General features: G+C 40.9%; 2 protein-coding genes and 1 long non-coding RNA gene across 3 annotated transcripts in view; 1 reads left to right on the top strand and 2 right to left on the bottom strand.

Moving 5' to 3' along the window:
* The window catches only part of LOC147152740 (forkhead box protein J3-like), an 89,873-nt gene extending 87,860 nt beyond the window's left edge, over nt 1-2,013 (bottom strand). The window contains exon 1 of the mRNA XM_086052018.1: nt 1,730-2,013. The gene's annotated coding sequence lies outside the window, so the exon portion shown is untranslated. The remainder of the gene's footprint in view (nt 1-1,729) is intronic.
* A 4,750-nt stretch (nt 2,014-6,763) lies between these two features.
* LOC147152739 (uncharacterized) lies at nt 6,764-11,642 on the bottom strand. Its single transcript, XR_015088368.1, has 4 exons — nt 11,531-11,642; nt 9,947-10,153; nt 7,858-7,911; nt 6,764-7,593 (listed from the first exon to the last, which is right to left on the bottom strand). It is a non-coding gene; the product is annotated as an uncharacterized LOC147152739 (long non-coding RNA).
* Nucleotides 11,643-11,822: 180 nt separating this feature from the next.
* Nucleotides 11,823-25,566, top strand: part of rimkla (ribosomal modification protein rimK like family member A) — a 29,639-nt gene continuing 15,895 nt past the window's right edge. Inside the window, exons 1-2 of the mRNA XM_086052005.1 lie at nt 11,823-12,531; nt 23,433-23,663. Of these exons, the coding sequence (XP_085908131.1) occupies nt 12,369-12,531; nt 23,433-23,663 (394 nt within the window). The 5' untranslated portion in view covers nt 11,823-12,368. The remainder of the gene's footprint in view (nt 12,532-23,432; nt 23,664-25,566) is intronic.

Genomic DNA, 25,566 nt, shown 5'->3' with positions numbered 1-25,566 from the left:
CAAAAAGCAGACAAGCACTTGTCCAACGAGGAACCTCGCCTTGGAGCATCGTTGTATGCAACCTGCAGCTTCCTAAATTTAGATTTCGTGTAACGACACCACAGGGAGGCGGTATAGAGTGGCATGCAGTAGGCTGTGAATAACGCTATTTTCACCTTATCTGTACACATTCCAAATGTTCGTACTAGCAAATTTGCTTGTGCGTACAGTTTGCGGTACTGCCTTTGAACGTCATCATCGTCAGAGAGATCATTCCTGATGATGTGACCAAGGTACTTCACTTTATCCACCACCAAAAGTTCCCCCCCAGACAGGTCAAAAATAATTAAACTGTGGTAAACTGATGTAATTGTTCCCTCTTTTCCTTAAAAATAAGCAAATGATATGTGTTAGTTGAACACGTTTTAATCATGTGCAACCCAAAATTAAGGGTTTTTTTCCATCGTTTATGACACTCTATTGCACAATCACCCACTCCCCATCCATTCATCACTGTGACCTGAGTGCACAAACTCGCCCACCTTTGCAGTGGTACCAACTTCTAGTTGCCACGTAACCGTCCTATTACCCATTAACAATTTCCATGGTATTAACTATCGCTCCATGGCATGACTAGTCAATAGGCATGACCATATGACTAGTATCGCACAATGGCCATAGAGTCAGGATAGTAATACAAGTACCCACTAGTCATTACAGTACCCAATGGCAATTTACCACACGAGTGCATGAGTGCTCATTATGCTTGGATTACTACACTCATGCTATTGTACAACAGTAGTCACTATAGCATGACTATATCATTAGTCATTACATTGCCACTTTGTGAGTACTATGCAGTTACTACCATTTTATTGCGTGCCTTTTCAACTGCAATTACCATGTAACTACACAAGTACAAGTGATTACTATGCTATGAAAAGTAGCCATGATTGTCTACCAAGCTACATAAGCAATATAAGAACTCTGTATTCACCCAGAAAACCCGCATAACTCTCTGCCGTTCATTTTGCTACACCTGCCAAAAATGTACAAAGCACCTCTGGCAGTCGTGGCCCACTGGGTGTATTGCTGACCACACTTTGCATGATGACACACTTAAAACAGACTTACAAGGGGAAAATCAATAGCAACCACCTGCTGCCATTGCTTGGAACTAAGGATGTTTTTTTATTAGTATTTCATCACTTACAATTTCCAACAACAGTGGTACGGTCAAAGTATTACGTAAATCCGAATTAGCATATTCAAATGTAATCATAAGATCAGTGTGGAATCCGTGTAAGTGATTCAGACAGATTCACCTTTCGGATGTAACTTTTCCTCATATACCTTTGCAAAGGTCACGTCTACCAAACGTGCTTGATGGCATGAAGAAAAGAACCAGTCGCCTCTCAGCACATATTACTGTGCAGGCTGTGTTCGCATGCACAAGACAGTTGTAACTGTCTACTGCTCACTTCAATTCGCCACATGGACAATATAGAATAAGCAGACCTGCAAGGGCGTCAGTCACACAGTCGGGATGCTGCAAGGTTACTACAGTAAGCTTCGAGAAGTTTACTTTACCAGGCATAAATTTGGTTCAAAGAATGACACAATGATTTTCATGCATGCATGTACATTGTGATATGTAATTTGCTCAAACCTCGCTGCAATCCAGATACGCTGCAATCCGAAACGATCATTGCTTGTCACCAATTTCGAATTGGCAACGCAGACTACTCACCGTGATAAGTGAACACGAACCGGGTATTAATTTTTGCACGCCGGCTCGGAAGCCCCAGACTGTGGCTCGACTGCACTTCCCAACGTGACTCGACGACAAAAGCTCCCGGTTGGCGTCTGCTCTCTGTCACCACCGGGGCTGCATGCTCGGTGCTCGCCAGGCGTGTCACTAGAGCCGCCGCTGTGGTCATCCGACTGTCATTACGGACGTCTCAGCCCTATGTCGGCGTCTGACTCGGGTCGACTGGTAGGTAGACCCGAGGAGACCGGCTCTCCTGACTTCACTCCGCCGTTAATTCACCGGAACTACTTGCAACGCCAGCCGAAGCACGGACTGGATGGATTCATACACCGCCATAGGAAAGATGATAGCACATCAAAGTATCTAGTGCCCAATATTCATGAAGTGAATCACACATCTGCGATAATAGAAATAATGGAATTGATAATAATAATAATAATAATAATAATAATAATAATAATAATAATAATAATAATAATAATAATAATGCGGCGGCACAATGGAAAACTGTCGTGGGTTCAAATCTGCGCTCCGGCCTCCCTGTGTGGAGTCTGCATCATATAATTCTCCCATGATACTCCAGTCTCCTCCCACATTCCAAAAACATGCATGTCTAATTGAAGACTATATATTGCTTGGAGGTGTTAAAGCAGCACTGGGCAAGAATTCGACCTTGATTAAAAAGAAATTCATAACTCTTTCGATGAAACATTGACTTACTTTTGTCATGCCCTGGGGTGTCTGTATCGTTTTTACTGGTAGTAAGCAATTTAGGAGGATGGGAGCGACCATGGCACACAAAAAAATACACTGATACTACGCTACTACTGATGTCATGAAAGAAAGCCCAAAACAAATCAAAAACAAAAGTATTGTTTAAACAAAACTAGATAAATTACCTCATCGCTATCTTTCACACATCCACTGGAAATAGAAATGTAATTCAGTCCAACTAGTAGGTCAGCGAGAGCTCAGGATTTCACGGCACTACGCGCTGGCGCGCATGGGAAATGTGGTTGACTTTTGTCAAAACACTAACACTTTTGGCCACATGACACCGCCATAATCAACAAAAACTGACATAGGACACAGTGTTGCTTTAATGTTTGTATAATGTGAGCAGTTGTTTGACTATTCGTGCCCTGCAATTAGTCTGATGACTACAGAGTGTCTGTTGGAAATGCTATTTATTTATTTCAAGCAGTGGTGCTCGCATTAAAGGGACGGTGGGGCCGGGATGGCCATGTTTTCACTAACAAGTTCATTTTATATTCTCTTTGATCAGGAAAATGGAAAGAGTTGTCATTTTCTATTTTATCAATACATTTGGGAGAAAGTAGGAAATAAGTGACTGAAGTGACTGATGAATAACGCCTCTTGTTAATGAGGAAAATGGCCGCGTCCCCTACCGTTCTATCCTTGTTCGGTCGGAGTCACTGGAGGCACCGATTCTCCACTGGAATTCATTGTACTTTCATTGCTTATAACGTCCAAAAACAGTGATCAGTTGGCACCAAAATGTATGTGGACATCCTTACTAATGATCACTTCAACATATCAGAAGGATTAACCTCTCCGTGGCTGATTTATGAGAATGAGGAAATGTGGAAGTGAGCATGAGCTACATAGATTTATGCTGGGACGAGCGGACACTGCTTCTTTGCTTAAAAAAATAAATAAATAAATAAAAAAAAGCTTCTTTGCTGATCACGGTTAGGACGAGCGAGACGTTTAACACCAGTCAGGATATTTACAGAGACTGAAGTGGGAATGAGTGGACGTGCACATTTATTTGGATGAGGAATGACCACAGTCTTTCGACCAACAACACGCCCTGGAACGTAACAGCCGAAACGGTACGTTCCAATGTGGCCACACTTTGGTTTATATACAATAACAAATACACGTTCTAAGGTCTCTATATCTTCATATTTTCCATAAAACATGAGAATTACAAACTGAGCACACAAGCAACACACACAAAACTGTGCCTTCTAACAACAACAACAACAAAAAACAACTAAAAGAGAGTCTAAATAAAATCACACTGCTTACTATTTTAACGGCCTGTTTTGTTTTAAGCCTCTTCAGTGACCTTCTAAAATGTTCCATTTTATCAGTGTTGTTCATTACCTGTTTATCTCTCCCATATTTAATGTCTCTGTACTCTGTACACTACTACTACTACTACTACTATTACTAATTGTAATAATAATAATAATAATAATAATTGCTCCACATTAAACCTGTGATTAAGGATAGATATAATTTAACATCCTAAAATATGTTTCTCTACCTTTATAATACAATACAATACCGTTTTATTAGTATAGCGCATTTCACAACAGCTAGAGCTGTAACAAAGCACTTTACATGTAAAGAACAAAATAGCCACAATAAAACAAGTGGAATCAATCAATTAACATAAAACACTATATAAAATAGACAGCGGAAAAGACCCCAAATTTCAGGTCTCAGGTCGAATGAAAAGCCAGAGAATAGAAATGTGTCTTCAACCGGGTTATGAAAGTGGACAGAGAGGGGGCTTCCCTAATATCCAATGGGAGGTCATTCCAAAGGGAAGGACCAGTGACAGAGAAGGCTCGATCCCCTCTGAGGCTCTGCTTAGTCCTCGGGACCTCGAGCAGCGCTTGGTCCAGAGGTTGCGGGAAGGTGCGTAGGAGTGGAGGAGCTCGTAGAGGTACCCCGGGGCCAGGCCATTTAATGATTTATCAACAAATGGGAGAATCTTAAATTTGAACCCTAAAATGCACTGGGAGACAGTGAGGGAGGTCAGAATTGGTGTTATGTGCTCGATGTGCTCCAGCTAGTAGGCGGGCAGCAGCATTTTGGACAAACTGGAGACGTTTGAGGGAGGACTGGCTGACTCCAAAATAAAGTGCATTACAGTAATCTAGCCGTGATGTAACAAAGGCATGGATGACTGTTTCTAAAGTGCTGATGGGAAAGGAGGGGCTTTACATTTTTAGTGTACTCATTTCGTAGAGCTCCATTTAAAGATACCGGAAATATATTAGATGGGAGGGCACTTATCTATTAGTATGTAATATGTATTTATTGTTTTTCCGAAACTGCACTACCGGTTGCGCAGGCATTTTATAGGTATTTGATCTTAGTGGAGTTGCCGTAGTTAGCGATCAAAGACCTGCGCACGTGCGACTTACATCATGTAGGGTTCACAGATAGTGTATTGACAGCGTCTCCTTTAAATGCATTGAGGCTTCCGAGGTCCTTAAAGGTACATAGAGCTCCAGAAATGTCCTGGAAGGTGCTAAAAGGAGACGCATTGAGTCCGGCTGCGGTGAGGCTTCCACGTGTGTGCAGTGAGTCAGTCTTTTGTTTCAAATATCACCCGGGGCGGGGGGTGCGCGAGTGGTAGGACAGTCGGAATGTATGGACGGAAGCCCTTTAAAAGAATGAGGACGGGCGGGTCGGAGGATGATTATTTCTATGAATAAGGACGGGGGACGAGGATGGAAGGATACCCAGGTCGCGGACGGAGGACGGACCAGCAAAAAAGGGTAAAGCGCCCATCTCTGATTATTTTCAACATGCTTCCTTGGCACTTGTTTAAATATTGTGCACCTGACCAAAATGTTATTAATGTGTTTCTGAATGCTATTTTATTGTAACTGCGGGGGAGTTTTCTTTCATTGGTAGTTTCCAAGACTTTGCACAGGTAGAATCGGGCATAAGGGGGCACTTGGACTGTTGTGTGCCGTTGCTCGAGGGAACGCAGCCGACTGGACAATCAAAGCGGCTCCCTTCATTCCAATTAAAATCAGAGCATTGAACGCACACACAATGCTACATTGCGGAAGCAGAAATTGACTCGATGGCGTCTGCATTTATACATTATTGTGTTTAAATTTAGTCAATATGTTAAGAATTAAAGAGAAGTCAACCCACACTTTTTTTTTCAAGAATATGTTCTATGCAGGCCTACTAGTTGAAACAAGGCATTCTGATTAATCTTGTGTTTGTGGAATACAAGTTAAGCAGCAAAATCCACCTGTTCTTAACCATCTCAGGGGTAACTACCAATCACAGCTCACCTGTTTTCCGAAACTGAGCCATGATTGGTCATCAGCAGGGCCCTGAGCAGCTGCGATGCCATTTTCAGTCGACAGAAGTGACAAAATGGCCGCCCCCTGAGATGGCTAAAAAGGGGTGGATTTTCCCACTTAACTCATATTCCACAAACACAATATTAATCAGAATGCCTTGTTTCAACTAGTGCATATTCATAACATATTCTTGAAAAAAATGGTTGGGTTTACTTCCCTTTAAGGACGCTATGGCATTTTAAAGGCTTCAAAAAACAAGGAAAAATTTGGGCAACTTTCTCCATGTTACAATCCAATGGCCTGTGACTGAGTGTCTGTGTGAAGCAGTGTATGGCTGTTTGGGGGAATGTAAGAGCAAAGAGAAGCATTTGGAATCGAGATAAGCATAGGTATGTGTGCCATAACAAACATTTTTTCTGTGCGACCTCCGTCTGCCTGTTGGTTTGACTATCGGAGATTCCCACACCATGCTCGAAACGGACTGCTATCTTAACCCGGTGGATGGCTCTCCTACGTTTCCCCCCCATTCAAGGTAAGGCGACACAAATTTTACTGTTGTATGGAATTTTCATTTTCTTGTTTCATAAAGTAGAATGCATATGTGTCCAGAATTTTGCTCAGCACATTCATGGTGGAAGTGGGAACAAATCTAAATTAAAAAGTAGTGTTTAGAATTGTGGCAAATTCATATATTTTTGTATCATGGTCCTTTTTAGATATGAATTGAATGAATAAGCCACCAACGTCAGTCTGCAAAGTGGTGTCAGTGAGAATCACTCTGATTGGCTGTCAGCCAGCAAATCAGTACATGAGATAGACAAATTTGTAAAATATTATACAATTTATTTAAGTTCTTTAAACCAAACAATATTATATTTTTAACTGTATTGCATTGGTTCAAGTAAAACAATGTTTTTATTTTTAAAATACAGTAATATATCAATTCTACAAGGAAATATGATCCTTTCCACATATATTAAGTGTAAAATTGACAATTTATAATTGTTATATGTATGTATATGTTAACATGTTGCCTTAAAATACACACCAATTCATTGTTATTCATATTACAGATTTTTGACATCATGATTTTACAGCATATTAATGTTAATTTCACAAATATTTTTTTACAGTGCAAGTATAATAAGCTCCTCGCTCACGGTTCTCCAAGCCCGGTCTCTTTTTTTTCTTGTCCCGGTACTCGTAGCTGGCCGTGTCATAGGTAGCCCAGTAAATATTGTTTTATATTTCGCTATTTTAATTTTGTGAACATTCTCAACACTCGACATATTCTGTTTAAACAATTCAGGGGTTATTTCCGTGCATTATTAATCTACATTGACCATTTTGTAAATATGCTTGTTGGTTCTGCATTGTCTGTTGTAGCAAGGGGGCATTTATTAATGAGACACACAAGGGCACTTGTGTGACGTTGCTGCACTTTCTCAGCAAAGCAGAGACAGTTTCAGTATGGGGGGAGATTGCTCAGTTACCTGTGTGAATGCGACATCTCACTCCATCACAGAATAAAAAAGTGTTTGTCCTGACTCCTGGGCTGACCAATGGAAGCGCTCCCTGAACCGGGCGTCTCCGCCCATCCGTTCAGAGACTGATTGTTCGGATATTTTATTTCATGCCCTGGGAAAAGGCTCATCAGAAGCACACAATGTTTGTATATGTTGATGATCCTTCATTAAGTAGTTGCCACTGCCGCCTCCTCCTCTTCTTCCACGTTCCCCTCATCTGACAGAGAAGCTGAGGACAATGAAGCAGAGGGGTCACGTCACATGCAACATGATAAGATATTATGCAGCTCTCTTGCTCTCTCTCTTGCTGCTGGACTGAAAGAAAAACATAGTGGTGATAGTCACGGATCAGTGGCCCAAGAGCTCCGCTGGTTGATCAGTTCTTTCATGGGACAGCCTTGTCATAAGGATGGGAAAGTTTAACACAGCCATGGCATAACTTTCCTGCATTGTTTCAATTAACTGGAAATCTATCAAAATGAAATAAACTTACCTGCAACGCCTGGTCTGAGCACCGTTTCTCACATTCATGGCATGGGAGTGTTACCTAGTGGCAATATTGTTAATCAATGAGTGCTTAATGAATTAAAATGTCACAGTACTGATCACTAAGAGGGTTAAAATGCAGCTTAACTGTACAGTGTGTAATAAAATTAACAAATTACTTATTTTTAACACAATTCCAATGTCATTTTCTTCACTTTTTGAAATTTGCTAAATGATGTATACAACAGAGAACCATATTTTTAGATAATTTACAATGCATTCCGTTACCTTTCCCTCTGTGGCTATTTACAATACGGTAATACCAATAAGATAAACCAACCTGGAGTGTGTAGCTTAGCTTTTTATGACTGAAGCTGGTCAGCTAGCAACGTTTGAGGCAAACTTTACACGTAATAAACATCGCCAAACTTTACATAGCAAATCATTAGCATAGCTAGCAGTTTTCAACACCACTTAGGCTAGGTTCACACCGCAGGTCTTAATGCTCAATTCAGATTTTTTTTTTAAATCAGGTTTTTTTGTGTAAGCGTTCATATTACATTATAAACGCGACCTCGGTCTTGTCTGCTGTATGAACACATGCGTTGCCAAAGTAACCCGCATGCGCAGAAGAAGAGACAACGTCACTCCCGAGTCCCGACGTTATGTTTGCGGAAGTAAATGTGGTCCAGCATGTCGGGGCATTTAAAGTCGTGAACGGTGCACATCGCGGAGCGGCATGTGCTTTTCCGTCGGGGCCGCTTCAGCGAACAAAAAGTTCCAATGAGGAGGCTGACTCCACAGCCGAGTGTGGCCGCATTGGAAAGGACCATTTCGGCTGTTACGTTCCATATTGGACTGCGTGTTGTAGGTCGACAAACTGGGGCCAATCCTCATCCAAATAAATGTGGATGAAATGTACGTCTACTCATTCCCACTTCAGTCTCTGTAAATATCCTGACTGGTGCTTTATGCCCCGTCTGTCCTAACCGTGATCAGCAAAGAAGCAGTGTGCGTTCTTCCGGGCATACATCTATGTAACTCTGCTGACTTCCACATTTCCTCATTCTCATATAAATCAGGTTAATCCTTTTGATATGTTGAAATGGTCATAGGTAGGGAAGTCCACATGAATTTCGGTGCTAATTGATCACCGTTTTTGGACATTATAAGCAATGAAAGTACAATGATTTCCAATGGAGAGTGTGTAATCGGTCCCTCCTGTGACTCCGACCGAAACGCGGAGAGAGCGGAGCTTGGTTATATTCTTCATTAAAAGTAGGCGGTTTTCAAGTCGTCACTTATTTCCTTATTTCTCCAAAGTGAATGGATAAAATAGAAAATGACAACTCGTTTCATTTTCCTGATCCAAAAATATATAAACTGAACTTGTTAGTGAAAAACATGGGGCCAATCCTCATCCAAATAACCAAGAGTCCCTTTAAATGAAGATCATCAATCAATTGTAAATGAGAAAAGAAGCCATCAGGTACCCAGTTCAGAAAAAGGAGAAGAGGAAAAACGGGCAAAAGCAAAAAGGTATGCAGATTTCTATGAGTTAGGTTAATTAATATTAGCCTCTAGCTAATATAAGCCACAGAAGACGACTGTATTTGGTATTTAGTTTTGCTGAACTAGCCACAATTAGCATTGCGGGACATGCAACTAATTTCACCCATAGGCAACTGAGTCTATAGTTTGTGTTTGCAACACAAGTGCAAATTCACACAGACGTCTTGATTGTGGACTTTGATAAAACTTCCAACATACATTGACATGGCATTTTGTAAGCGACATGTGATATAGCTTTTTAAATTACTTCTAGTGTGTTATGCTTATAGTTAATACATTAACACGTTAATAACATGCATTATGGTTATGGTATGCATTTTAATTGTGTAACCGATATATGTGTGCATGTGCGAGGTCAATGTGATAATCTAACTTATAAATAAAACTATGTGTGTGTGAATATATATATATATATATATATATATATATATAACCTATATAACCCTAACCCTAACCCTAACCCTATATATATATATATATCATCATCAGTAGGGTAAAACTAACATCAGTAGGGTAAAACTAACCTGTCTCACGACGGTCTAAACCCGTGGAGTTTGCATGTTCTTCCCGTGCCTGCGTGGGTTTTCTCCGGGTACTCTGTTTTCTCCCGTATTCGAAAAACATGCATGGTAGGTTAATTGAACGCTCCTGTCTTCCTCCCACTGAGACAATTTTTTCCCCCTGGCATCTTTTCCTTCCTGACCTCCTTTCTGTCATTCCTGCCTTCATTCCTGCAAAACACATCTGAATGATTACTGACACTGTTGGGGGAATATTCTATGAACTGATGAGCCGAAAGTTGAACTTCTTAGAAGGTGAGTGTATCTCATTACCTCTGGCGTAAATGTAACAGAATTTCAGAAAAGAACATGATACCAACAGTCAAACATGGTGATGGTGCTTTCCTGCTTCAGGACCTGAATGACTTCCTGTGATTGATGGAACCACAAATTCTGCACTGAACCAGAAAATTCTGAGGGAGTTTTCGGACATCAATTCATGAACATGTCATCGATCGAAAAGACACCAGCAAGTCAACTTCTGAATGTCTTAAAAAAAAAGACGATTGTGGAGTGGTCAAAGTCGAAATACATACTACTTGAATCCGATTGAAATGCTGTGGAATGACCATAAAAGGCCTATCCGTGCTAAAAAATAAAATCTACCTTTATTGCTGAAATGAAGCAATTAAGGAAGAGTGAATATCTCCACACAGATGTGAAAGACCAATAGCCCGCTACAGAAAACGCTTGACTTCAGTTGTTGCGGAGGGTGGCCCAATACATTTTCACACAGGGCCAGGCAGTTTTGAAAGTCTGTTGTTGTTGTTCCTTAATTAATAAAATCACTATTTAAATACTGCATTATATGTTTACTTGGGTTATCTTTGTCTAATATTGTATTTGTTTGATGATCTTAAAGTAGGGAAACTATGCGAAAACCCGCAATTATTTGAGAAAGGGGCAAGTACTTTTTCACGGCACTGACTGGAGCATGCAACGGTTGTGAATTGTAAGATGACCACTAGAGGACGCTGTAGACTGAAACAAAACTGTTGCAACATCTGTGGTTGCAGCGGCTGGTAAACAAAGGAAGCTTTGAAATGTGATGTTTCATGTACTTCATAGGAAAACGTATGGCAAGCATGGTTTTTAGTATTGCATCACTGTTATGCATGCACTTTGTCTCCCAATACATTATGTTTTATTGGTACAATATGCAAAGGCATGGGCTATATTTTGGCCTTATTTAGATTACACAACAAAGATGAATGTTTGTTGCACTTGCAGCAGATTTTTTTTTTTTTTTTTTTTTATGTCGAAGAAAGGAATGTGCACGGCTTGGCAACCCCCCCCCCCCACCTCCTACACGGTGGCTATTGCTCAGTAGCAGCAGGATCCCGTTTTGAACGCTTTAACCTTTACGACTTTCCGTAGCTACTGTGTTTTGGGCGTTAACGGTAGAGGAAAACAAGCCCAGCTCGAAGTTACGGCTGTTTTTGCTTTCCTCTCATGCTTGCATGCAGACGGTTCCGCAATAACATAAAATATGATGAGAAATTCTTGGCATGAACAAATAAAGACCACGGCAATGCGCATTACACTGACGGTGTTTTGATTTCCGGCCTGTAGCGGCGGAGGTGTCGTCGATTCTTTCGCCAAATCCTAGTCTGACCGACTGGTCTGAACCGGTTCTAGAGGAGGAGCGCGCGGCGGAGCCTTCACGCACTGATTGACGCCTTAACGCTGCGCGCCCTCAACTAGGCTCGGCCTTCTTGTGACCAAACCGCATCTCATTGGTCCTAAATTGTATCACCACGCCCACATTTCTCGCGTACTGTTAACCAAGGATGCTGGCTGCGGCTTGTGATTGGTTGACAGCATCCCCATCATATTTATTTTGAGACCAGCCCTGGCTGTGCACGAGGAGGAGCGGAGTTGTATACATCTCGCGTTGGTCTACACTACACTACAATAAAGCGGCGTGCACCTTTCAGCACCAGTTCTGTGTGGATAGCAGCCCACGGAGCACCGAGGAGGCCAGCCCGGGAGGGGTATCCGACGAACGTGCGAGTCGTTTTCGGGCAAAGTTTATCGCTCGGCTTACGTTCCGGAGATATTGTGTGGCAAGATTGTTTCCACAAGGCCGTAGCTCGGTTAAAAGGACAAGTTTAGGCGGACAGTATTTGCAGTCTTGGCGTTGCTGAATGGCTGCAAATGAAAGGAAACAAAGGTGATTAAGAGTCTTCATCCTAGCTGGTTGTTCGTGGGTATCCGCGCCAGAGCTCCATTGTGTGCGCATCCCTGTGCTATTTTTCACAGCTGCTCTACCCCCGGCGTCCCTTCCCCCCTACCACCCTCCCTCCCTACCCGCGCAGCAGCTACAACTCTTTTGGACTCACTTTTATTTGGGGAGGGGGGGTTGGTTGACCACGAGCCTTCCGTAATGTGCTCCCGCCTTTGGTTCGTGACCGACCGACGTATCAGCCAGGAGTATCCCCAAATTCAGATTCTCCGGGCATTGAAGGAGCGCTGCGTCGAGGAGGATGTGGAATTCCGTTCTCTGCTCATGGATCAGATCGTGCTCACCATCAGCGAGGGACAATTAGGTAAATGCAGTGACAACACATCATTGATGCACTAACTATGTTCAGTTGTGATGGTTTCAAGCGTTACTTCATGTGCTGGTCAATGCTAATAGCTAACAGTTGTCAGGGGCGTAGCCAGAAATTTTGCAGTGGGGTGGCCACGATAACACAAAACCCCACCGAGGGGAGGCCATACAAGCGCACACACATCATTCGCATTCTAATAACACCTTCTGCAACCGATTAGTCATTGCTTATCATTCCATCCACCGTCAGGGTTTCATGAAATAAAATGCAAATAGATACAGAACCTTGCCCAACACCCTTATCATACTTTTGCAAGCAGGAGCAAGTCTAAGTAAAAAACAAATTTTTGCTGGGATTAATTTATAAAATATTGTCATTTCTTTGCTTTTGTGTACTATGACATAGTCTACTTCTATCTCATGCACTTCAGTTGTCAACGATGGCCGATGCCATTTTGTGTACTGCGATCAAATGCTAATTCATTCTAATCCCAAGTGGTGGGTACATCAATCCGTCAGTCAGCATTCGGCCATTTCAGGCTGGCCCCTGTGGACCCAGCAAGTCCCTTGTCGGCGACAACCAATCGGTGTAGAGAACATACTTACTACGTCACATGCAGGTGCCGCACAAGCAGACACGTAGCCAAATAAAGAATAATAAATAAATAAATAAAAACACATGCAAACACTTATAGCGTGGTGTTTTTTTTCTTTATTTGGCTGCAAGTGCGTGTCTGCTAATGCGATACCTGCGTGTGACGTACTACTGGTAAATGCATTCTCAACACTGATTGGCTGTTGCCGACAACTCATAATGATAGCATGATGACTGACTTGACCACCCATGCTAGTCATATCTAAAAAACACAATGACACAAAAAATCGTACTTCTTCACAATTTTAAACGTTGCTTTTTACTAACATTTCTATCTTCTCGTATTATAAATGTGCTGGCCAAGTTTGGTTTATCTGTGCATTTTATTTCATGAAACCGTGACTGTGACTATGTTATGGTAAACAAGGAATTCTCAGCCAAGTTATTTGCTTGCCATGGTGTTAAAAGTAAGATTTTAGTTCAATTTGTTTGCAAGGATGAAAAGCTCTTCCTTTCGTTTGCAGCTCAATTGTAAGTTTGCTGTTTAAATATGCAGTTATTCTAAATTATTTGTGGCGGAGTATCAAGAATACTGCCTCCATCTGAAAATGGTAGAAAAATCTTCCCCTAGATGCGGGGGTGGCGAGAGAGGGACAAGTTGGCCACCCTTTGACCACCCTTTGGCCACCACCTATCTTCGTCGCAGACAGTTGTTGTCTGGGGTGGCTTTGCAGACTAGCCGTTCACGCCTGCTAGCAAGGAGGCGGAATGAACGCAAATGTGTGACCGCCTAACCTACTTTTCCCAGCATCCCATCACCGAGGGGATGTTGGCTGTAGCTAATAAGATTTCTTGTAGCCACGACTAGGAACAAAGGCCTTTATTAATTAAATCAGAATGGAGTGTAATTTTGCTGTGCTTCGCGTTGTTGAAATTCACAGTACTTTACGGTGTTTATTTTGCTGTGAGAAATCGGGGAGGAAAAGGAGCGGATACAAGATTGTTTTCCCTCCAAACAGTGTTTGGAAAGTTCATTTTCTACATGAACTCGTTCATTTTCTACATGAACTCGAACAAACTTTTTCAGTTCATAAAAAAAATTTAACTAAGTTCATCGTTCCAAAAACATTACTTCATAGTTATTTATAGCAAATGCCCTCAAAATACAGTCCACAGCTGCAAGTTTCAGCCTACAATCTCATGAGGAAAAACTTGCTTTTTGCTTGAATGCCCTTTTTTAATGAGTAATTAAAATAAAAACAGGACTGTAGTCTTTAATGTGCAAGAGCAAATACAATTCAAGATAAAAACCAGTGCAGGGTGCAGTAGGAAATGAGCTGTCACACACACTTTAACTAAAGCCCCTCTCTTATTCAGGCAACCGTAAAACAATGACACACCTGGGACTTCCTGCCAACCGCGCCCACACGCTCAACCCCGCGAAATCGAAAGGGAAAATTGTCTAATGTCAACCAGGACTAACACACAGTAACTTACTTTACTGTCTGTTGCTAAACAATAGACTTCCCTAGTAAAGTGATCGGCCTCTTTTTTCCCCTCCAAGCTGTTATCATTCTTTTTGATGATGCATGCGGTCGCGTGAGGCTCCGTGGCTTGGGTTGCTAAATAAAGTCCTTCTCGCCTGACTTGAAGGCTCATTTACCATGTGTTTAGCCAAGTTTTCTACTGGAAGACTAACCAAACCTGGCAATCTGAAAAGATGAACGGCCGTTCAAATGTCCTTCACTGGTGCCAGAATGAGAGCCTTTACTAACATATTCATCATGCAGAAACACACTACGTTCAGTTCACGTTCACCCAAAATATGAACGAGTTCCTTCAGCTACAACACCGCCTACAGGACGAGCGCCATCCATCCATTTTCGAGAACAGTGGTTCTCAAAATGAGGTCAACAAGCTGAAATTTGAAATAAATTGCTGTTGTTTGGGCCTATTAAAAGCTTTGATATTCAAGTACCAGTTGTTCGACACAAATGGGTAATGGGCGCAGATGGTACTGGGAACGGGGGACACACTTCCCCCCCACTTTCAAAAAGACCTCCCTCTCACCCCCCGCAATATTCGCTCGTAAGATCTCCGGTGAAACAGAGAGGACTTGTGTAAATTCGGGTAGTTATGTCCTGTTTCAACTACTGATGCATTTAAGACAAACAAGAATGTCAGAATTTGCACCCTCAAGTCAGTATTTCCTTTTCCTGAAGACAGGCCTCCAACGCGGCATGGCAGACGAATCTCATAAGTCGGACATAGATTGAATTTTTTACTCACGTTGAAGGAGAAGTCAACCCAAGTATATTTTTTTTAAGAATATGTTCTATGCAGGCCCAAACAAGGCATTCTGATAAATATTGCATTTTGGGAATAAAAGTTAATCCACTTGTTTTTAGCCATCTCTGGGGCGGCCATTTTGTCACTTCCATCTGACTGAAAATGACATCACAGTTGCTCAGGGCTCAGGTAATGACCAATCGCAGCTCACCTGTTTTCCGAAGCTGAGCCGTGATTGGTCCTGAGTAGTTGTGATGTCATTTTCAGTCGATGACAAAATGGCCGCCCCCTGAGATGGCTGAAAAGGGGTGAATTTTGCTGCTGAACTCATATTCCACAAACGCAATATTAATCAGAATGCCATGTTTCAACTAGTGGGCCTGCTGGAAGCATATTCTTGAAAATAATGAGTTTGGGTTGATGATACACCTCTGCACACATAGTACTGTATAGACAAAATTTGGCCTTGAAAAAAACATTCTCAAACTTTCTTTGCACAGATGTGTTACAGAAAATCAATAATAGTCGAGTTTTGTTTCGTGAACACCTAAAGGTGAGAACATTTGCGAATGCCAAATCCCCAATATGCGGGTGTCCACTGTATTATGAAACCACATTTCAAAGCCCTGACTTGTGCTCTACCATGTGATGGTGACAGTAGGATCCCACCCCACAGACACACATGGAATTCATCAGCACAATGCAAAGTGGACTAGTGACATCGGATGAGAGATGTGAATATATCTCAATTAACACATTAATGATGTCTGCTGCCTTTGGCACGGACTGACACATGGGAGAAGATTTTGAACATAATATCGTCAAAATGGGTGTTCAAATTAGTTTTACAAAAATGTGTGCAGCCTGTTTAGCCGTTGTCTGGCTAACTACTATACAAAAATGCTACTGAATGCTTTTTGTCGGTGATTAACAAAGTGTGATCGTGAGTGTTTCTTTTTTACGCTTGTAGCTTTTTCACACTTTGGTTAATATTTGAAAATGAGAGGCTGGCCCTGGAACATCTGTGATGTGTTTTAATGCTTTTATGTATTAAAACGATGGCCATCTTATTATTAGCCTTTTCAGACAACAGAATGAGTCAAGCATTTCCTGTACAGTAATAAAAAAATGTTTTTGTATTTCACTGCTTTTTCTATGGGAAAATTTGTTTTGAAAACTGAACAGGTCAGAGGTTGACCGCCATCCTGAAACGGTTGGTGTTCCACTTTTTCAGGTTTCACTGCATAACCGCTGTCAATAGCACATTATTGGGTATGTCATGATGTAAAAGTGTTTGGATAAATCCATCAAATCAATGATTTACTGTAAATTTCCACTTTTGTTGAACTGAATCAAAGTGATGCAAGCAGGTCATGGATAAATTAGTCATTATCTGATTACCTTTTTAAGGTGTTGTATGTTGTGGTAGTCTGAAAACCATTCAATATTAGGGATGTAACAATTCATCGAAAATTTAAAAATGAGTTAAACTGCTTAAAATATGCATCGATTAAAAAAAATAAAATAATCGATATTGAAATTTTGATCACAAAATGAATTGTAATGATAACAGTCCAATTTATTGTATATTTATTTATTTTTATGTTCAGTTCTGGCACTAACAAAACACTGATAACAATACAAAAATGTGGTTAAACTGTCAACATTTTTATTTCATTTTCAAGTTCTTACAAAAAGGTATTGTTTGTAACAAGGACAAAATGCAGATGTTAAAATAAAAACATCTTTTGGTTTTAAAATGATTCATTCATATTAAAAAAAAAAAAAGATTAAAAAAAAAATCCAATCCAGAACTAAAAATTGAATTGAATCGGGGTTTGAGTGAATCATTACATCCCTATTGAATATTAATTTTATTTAACATAATCGACGATGGATGTCTTTAATAATTACAGGGGAGATCCTTGAAAGAATATCTGCCACCAAACATATCAAAAATTTGAAAGAGTGTAAGTAGAGCAAAAACAAACAGATGATAAACAACATAACCTCTTTGGCAAAGCTAATTGTGGCACAGTTTATCTTGGTTAATGTAATTCACAGCCAAGTGGAGCACTGTCTAGACCTGTATGTATGCACACAAGTGGAGCAGGGCAGGTACCTGTAATCCTTGCAGGCGCACACAGCAAATGTCTCCTGAGCCCTGACGTCACAGATTAACTGCCCATGGGTGGATTAGGCGCGCTTGGAGGAATCTTACTTTGTCCCTGGGGTCTTCAGGTTGCCATTGCAGTACATGCAGCTTTTGAATTTTGGTCATATTATATTCCCCTCGCACCTGTAACATGGACATTCATCAAGGGTTTTTGTGCTCGATGGCCATACTTGATTATTAAATTTGATAGATGGGCCAGGTTGTTCAAAGATGAGGTATAGGGTAAATGTGCATTTAGAGTATGCATTATTGTGTATCGTAATAATTAATATGCATCTTGAATTTTAATTATAATTCAATGAAGAAATTATTAATTCATTAAATAAAAATGTTGAATATATAATGTTAAATTGTTGAATTGGAAATTGTTTTTATTTACAAAAATTCAATTAGCCAATTATGTAATGCATACATGAATAATGAATGCATGAATGAATGAATGAATACATTTTAATTAAATAAAGGGATCATCTTGCCGGGGTGGCCCATTTTTTTACTCCAAGCACGATGTATGTTTTTGATCAGGAAAAGATAAATTATTACAACAATATTACAAGACTTAATGTAAATGCTCTGTGGGCTGGATTAAAGAATGGAGCAGGCACCACAGCTGTTCTAGATGATGCAACATTCCAGGAATTCGAGTGGGGCGCAGGGATTGGCATCTAGATGTTGATGGGTATGTGTTTTTTTGTTTTTTTTCTTCAAAATTCAGTGTCACTAATACTGTACACACAGTATGTAATCAACATACGCACAAAAAAAATCCTTTATTCTACATTTAAGTTCCTATGCCTAAATATATTTTCAGTTATGTATAATATCAGTTAATCAAGCAACACGCGCCAGCAATTGTACTGGTCTCCACAATTTAACCACCTTAAGTTACTACAAGTTGAAATTTGTTTTGGGTTCGGTCACAATGTGGTCACTGATAACACAATGACATTTTGCTACGTGAAGAGTTATGTATCACTGGCCACATTTTCAAGTTTCACTTTGCTGTTCATCGTTTCAATTTGACGCCAGCAGGACTCATGAAAATGCACGTGTACGTACCCTTTGCTTTTAGTAACGAATGATTTTCCTGAAGCCACACACAGACAAACCTAATATTCAACAGCACGAGAGGCATTTCACATCTCATGATTTGTTTACAGGGCCATTCGAGGAGAGGTCCATCTAGGAAGTGATGACAAATGTATCACCCTTATGTCGTCAAATGACAGACTGGAACGAATATTAACACCAACCGACACACAACTTTAATGTTATATCAGCTTTAATGAAGATCTATTTGTTACTCATAGTGGCCCCTTCTGATCAGAAGTCCCCAAAAGTCAAAATTAGCTCTCTGCTTTTTTTTAAACAATCAAATGAAAATAAAGATGTGTGGCACACCGTGCCTTTAATTACACACTCCTCATTTGTCATTGAAGTTTATCCAAGAGGTTAAATGGCTTTATTGTTTAACACAGTTTAAAAAAGGCTTTGGTTCAACTCCTTTTCACGCTTAATGAACATTACGAACGTTAAATGTCAACTTAAAACATTGCCTGTACAGTTATTAAAGGGACCTCAATTCGAAAATATTCTACGTTCAATGTGCACCCACCAATCCAAACATGGTATGCTGATTAATGTTGCATTCATGTTGCATATAAGAATAAAGATGATTAATCCACCCGTTTTAGCCATCTCAGGAGACTGACATTTTACGTGACACCGCCCCCTGCTGTCGGCTGAAATTAACGTCAAAGTGCCCTCGGAGTTTTCATTGCGAACGTCGTAGGACCAAGCCCAGAAAACAGGTGAGTCGTGACGTTCGTAATGCGAACCCGAGGGCACTTTGGCATCAATTTCACTGGAAAATGTCAGCCTCCTGAGAAAGCTGAAAACTGGTCGATTAATCGTGTTTTTTCTTATTCTCCGACGTTTTTGACTTGAGTTCCTCTCTGTAGTCTTTAATGTAGGGACAGAATAAATCAGTTTCCATTTTCCAAGGGACAATTTGTTTTGAAATCTGAACAAAATGGAGATCAAACCCGATGCTAGAAGGAAATTGGTTGAAAGTTCCACTAATCATTAATATCTTGTGCCTGAGAGAGCATACGTTATTGGTGATGCTTTGATGCTCTCTTACGCACATTTTGGACTTACTTTACTTGACAGCACTTGGTTTCATTAGGAAATACCCAACAGTGATGGAGAGGAAGTACAACCCAGGAGTGTAAAGCAAATGACACGCAACGGAAAATGAAAACAAGACCTTGTAGCTGTCTGTGAGTCACATTGTTGAAAGCTGCAGCCTGAGTTTTTGGCTTGTTCATAAGCAAGCCCATCTGCATCACAGCAAACCCTGCCTCAGGATGTTCTAGTACTCTGTCAAGTCAGAGGTTTTGCAATCTGCTAATTTTTGCATGCAATTGCCTTTAAGAGCAATCTGACATTAACTTGTAATATGATTAGGTTGTGTACTTAAAGAATATTATATAGACGCAATACATTATGTTTTATACACCAGTTAGTGAGTGGTTAGCATTCAAGATGATTTCTGTGTTAATGCAGTTAGTGTGGTATGGGTGTATAACCAGGTTCATCTCTTGATCTCTTGTTCCTTGGCTTTTAGCAGTGGCTTTCCCCCCCTTCATTAAAATAGCATTTTTCTACTTAAAGAGGTAATCAACCTAAATATATATTTTTTCCAGAATATGTTCTATGCAGGCCCACTAGTTGAAATACGGCATTCTGATTAATATTGAGTTTCTGGGATATAAGTCAAGCAGCAGAATGCACCCACTTTTAGCCATCTCAGGGGGCGGCCATTTTGTCACTTGTGTCGACTGAAGATGACATCAAAGTTGCTCAGGACTCATAACGATGAATCATGGCTCCGTTTCAGAAAACAGGTGAACAGTGATTGGCTGTTATCTGAGCCCTGAGCCGTTGTGATGTCATTTTCAGTCGACAGAAGTGACAAAATGGCCGCCCGGTATACCGGTATACGTTGCGGTATGGCATGTTCGGTTCGGTCCACCTTGCGTACCGTTTCTGATCATTTTTTATTATTAACGCGAGCTTACACACGGACGCTATTGACTGTTGCTCGCGGGAGAGGAGAGTGGCGGCAAAGATGAGGAGCCAGTATGCCAGAAGCCGTGATAAATTATAAATGCGCAGATAAATGGCACTATTTTGACATACGCAAACAAGCCAGCTCGAAGGTCCCCCCGTACACCGAGGTCTCCTGTTTGGGAACATTCTGGCTTTCCAGTTAAAATCGCCGACGGGGAAAGGTACGTGGATAATTCCCAAAGTTGTGTGCCTACATTGCTACATGAGATCAGCGGCTATGTTGCAGGTAGCACCTCTAAAATAACGCACTTAAAACGGCTTCGTTCTCCGCTGCTCCTTTCGCTAGCCGTACGATGCATTCATGAACCTCAGCAAAACACAAATCCGAACACAACACAGATAACCCAATTCGTTACAATATGCTGTTGAACATTCAAAGATTTCAATGCCTAAAAAGTGTTTATAATTTCATAAAGACTTTTTAAATTTATTGTATTTTTTCATTATAAAAAGAGTTTTAATATAGTTAGCAGTAATTGTAACTGTTATTGTATGTATTTTCTTTCATCACAAAAAATGTACTGTAATGACAACTTGTCTTTAACTTGATACTTAGATGTGTCATAGTCATAGGCTGTTTCTGCTGAGTGTTTAAAGATTTCAGTGTCTTAATAATTTACAAAATAAGAGATCTTTATTGTTTGTGTATTTTTTCTAGTGTAATTTTTCTGGTGTAATTTCTTAGAAAAAAAACCAAATGCTTTGCTTTTATTTATTTTTTTCTAAAAAATGCACCGTTTACTAGTCATCTTTTCAAAATAAACATATATTTTTTTTAAAATCTGTTTTTCTGTACCAAAAATAAACCAAACCCAAGTTTCCAAGAAACCGAACCCAACCTAAATGTGATTTAGCGTACCGTTACACCCCTACTAAAAGCGCAACCAGAATTGTAACCAGAATTGTGATGTGGTCACTCAAAACATCGCCATTCAAATGATCCCTTGCATGAATTAAAAAAAAAAAAAGAATTAATCACTGGCCTGCCTCATTGGTCTCGACACAGTTCCTTTGTAAATAGAGAAAAGCACAGTAAACACAGAGCAGTGTCTGTCCGACACCATGATACCACCTCTCTACACTTCCCACTGTAGCACCACTCGCATTGCTCTGCGTGCCAGTACAATCGGAGCAGTGTGTGAGCGTATTGAATAGAGTCGACCATGAATCCTTTTGCTTGTGTACAGAGATTTTGTGAAGGAGGGGAAAAAAAGGAGGGCGGGGGCTGTTTTTATGGCTTACACACACTTTCACATGCAACGCTAGTCCGCTCCAGTGTGTTGGGACCACAAGACATCCTTGACCTTTCCTGGCTGTTGCCTTCTTATTACTGTCTTCTCGCTACTCTGACTGTGCACACAGTTGCTATCAATAATATATCAAATTCATCTTTATTAGTTGCACAGTGGGTAAATGACAGAATTACACAAGCAAACTGGAGAGTAGCAGCACACTAGAATAGTTGTATCTAATAAGGAAAAATACCCTTGTACATATGGTGCTAAGAAGAAGCAAGAACAGGAGCAGCAGTGTACATAATAAACACAAGTTCTTATGGTGCAAAAAGGACTTATCTGATGAATCATAAAACGAATAAGGCATGGTACTCCCTTACAACCGTACCCCTTTTGGGCAATACGTTCAATTGCTGGTTCTGTGCCTAAAGACATTGGGGCGTTCAATAGTGAGATTAGACAGGATAGACATCGTTATCAGTGAACATACCGCGTGAGTCAATATCTTTTATGGAATGCGCTTCTTCCCATCTGAAGGGTTTCAAAACCTTGTGAAATGTAATCCAAGCCACACGGGAACTATTTCGTTGGCTGATAACATTTATAAATCAGTTGAACGTAGACAAGGTTTGCAATCACCCCATCTGATGAGTCGCAACATATTCCCTATCATCTGTCTCACTGCGGCTCCTTCTATTCCTCTAAATTCATCCCGTAAGGTCTTTGAAAAGGCCCTATTATGTGGGATTTGTTTGTTGACACTGACCCAAACAGTCGCCCCTAGTGCATGCCTACATTTTTCTCATAGTCTGATGTGTGATGTGTAACACAATAGAGTCTGCGTCCAGTGTGTTGCTCTCACAATAAACCAGCTCTCTTGTTAGGCCAGACAATCAATTTGAATCTGTCCATGCTTTCACTGACCTGAACAAACAAATGAAAGCATACGGATATGCCGTCAGGATTTCAGTCCAAAAGTTTCTGCCCGGCGCTCAGAAAGGATGTGGCAGCACAGCAGGATAGAAGATGGTGAAGGACAGCCTGTAGCTAATCATATCATCGGCCACGGCTGGCTCCGAACGGCTTAACACTGCCAGCCTTGTAACCGAGTGCCGCTTCCTCGTCCTTAACCCTGCCAACTGGCAGCTAGAGCTGTGGGGCAGGGATGACTGTGGAGTGTTCACATACTGCTTCTGCCAGAAAAGGTCACATTTTCCACCAGGAGGTGATGGCTTCCACAGTACCTCACCAGCCCCTTCACAACTCTCTCTCTCTCTCTCTCTTAAACGTGGCAAGTTAAGAGAGGCTAAAGTCGATGTTGACTGACGTCTGTGCTTGCATGCTTGCCGGAAAAATAATAGGCCCCATGCAACCACACTGGTGGAACCTTAAATCTTGAGTTTCACATGTAAAAATGCATACAGAGCCTATCCTCGGCAAATGACTCTAGCTCATCTCTTCTGCAGGCCTGCAAGTGGACCAAGAAACGGTGACATCTTATCCACAGGTGGTGGTGGTGCGGGTGCCCACGCCATGGGTGCAGTCAGACAGCGACATCACCGTCCTGCGCCACCTGGAGAAGATGGGCTGTCGGCTGATCAACCGTCCTCAGGCCATCCTCAACTGTGTCAACAAGTTCTGGACCTTTCAAGAGCTAGCTGGCCACGGCATACCTCTGCCTGACACCTTCTCATATGGTAAGCTGTGCATTGACGTGATTCCCTTCGTTTTGTAGCACATTACTACTTATTTAGTCTGGGAGAAGTCAAAAAAGGGCATTTTCACTCCAACATTGCGGTGTGTAAAACATTTTTGTTATTTTGTTGTATTATTGTGTGGAACATATTTTAAATGTGTGCAACGTGTTTTCAGAATAAGAGCTGTGCAAGATGATATGAATCCAGTAAAAAATAATAAATGTATTAAATTACAGGACAGAACAGATATTATATTTTCTGAGCCGAGGCACTTGTCTGTTACAAGACATTTAGACTGGACTCCAATCAGACTGATTGAGTTTTCCTCCTAAATTCTGCTCGTCTGTATCGCGCGGAAGGAGCACTTATTGACTGCCACAGATTAGACTTTATCTTGTCAGAAGATTCAAGGCCAGATCCTGGACAGAAAAACAATATGCGGCACCTCATAGCACTTACTGAGCATCCAATCAGTGCATTGACGGCGGCATCCCTCGGCATTCCAATGCAATATGTGAGGGAATTGCCAATCCTGCTCAAATCGATGTACTGTATTTGTATGAGGGTCGGATGGAGTGCGCAATGTGCCCGCAACCAGCAGAGGTGCTATTCATTCAATTCCCTCTAGTTTGCCATCATAAGAAAAACATGTCAGCTATGGGAAGTTGAGCTACATCCACAAAGATTTCCGCTTATTCCTCTACAGCTCGGTTGCTCGCTACAACAGCTGCAGCTGTTGTGAAAGCTCGATATAAATAAATAAAGATGTATTGTATTGTTCAACACGAGTGTCTAAACAGGATTTCAGAAGAGAGAGACTCCCTTCCCAAAGTCCAGTGCTTCTCGAACTTTTCACATGCCAAAAAATGATTTGCTCTCCAGTCCATGTACCTCTATAATGACCAACATTACCTCTTTCAATGCCAAGGTTTAAAAAAGAGAACTTTTTGAGTGCCTGCCAATATAGAGCATTCTGACTGATATTTCACGGCTTACAGAATATTGTGCTTTATGACTATGGAAACACAGAAACTACCAAATGAAATATTAGACTCTCTTCTTTCATCACACAAAACACGTTTGTTTATACCCTTTTCAATTTGTTTATAATCAGTAGTAAAACCTGGGTTGGTTTCCCATATCAGCTATTTTGGACCTCCCCAAACATGCAGACAACCTGCTTTTTGTTCAAAATTATATTTCATATGCAAAAGTGACTTTGATGCTAATAATTTGTGCATTAGTGATGCCTCAAACATCTGAACAGTCCCTTGCTTTTATAAAATACCAACAACAACGATGAAAATGTGCTTTTGATGATGAGATGTATTTCCAATGAATCGGCAGTGTAACAATTTTACATTTGACAAACTTTACAAACTATTGGAGTTTTAGTAGTCGTAGTAGTAGTTTTCACTTCTACCTCTACATTTAAATAATCTCCATCATCTTTTCTTTCTTTTGTGACACTCTTTGTAGTAGATTTAACATGGCAAACACTTTGCGCAATCACAAGTTGCTTGTAATGGTTGCATTTCCAAGAGTCCATCATTTTTTAGGAGTTTACATGTGGTTGCGACACATGGTGAGCTCCTCCTCCAATGCGCCCATCTGCTGGCTATAATTAATGTTTTTTTTGGGGGGGGGGGTTTTGGTACTTTTTCGGCATATTGATTAAACCACGTTTGGCCAAGACTTTTCACCGCCCATTCCCATAAAAAAATGTAGCTGATGCCTGACGGCAGTTGACATCCACAGCGCTCCTCGTTAGGATTCCCGTTGACAGCATTTCACGTCAACGCCGCTCAAAGAGTTAAAATACAGGAGAGTAGTAGGCCTAAATATCTATCAAAAAGGTGAGAACTTATATTTCTAAGCTTGCAATATTACAATAAAAAAAGGC

This window comes from Filicampus tigris, chromosome 1, assembly GCF_054856515.1.
Source record: "Filicampus tigris isolate MCC_2025a chromosome 1, RoL_Ftig_1.0, whole genome shotgun sequence".
NCBI lineage: Eukaryota > Metazoa > Chordata > Actinopteri > Syngnathiformes > Syngnathidae > Filicampus > Filicampus tigris.
Note: the sequence above shows the minus strand (reverse complement) of the source record. Positions and strands in the feature narration are given on the sequence as shown.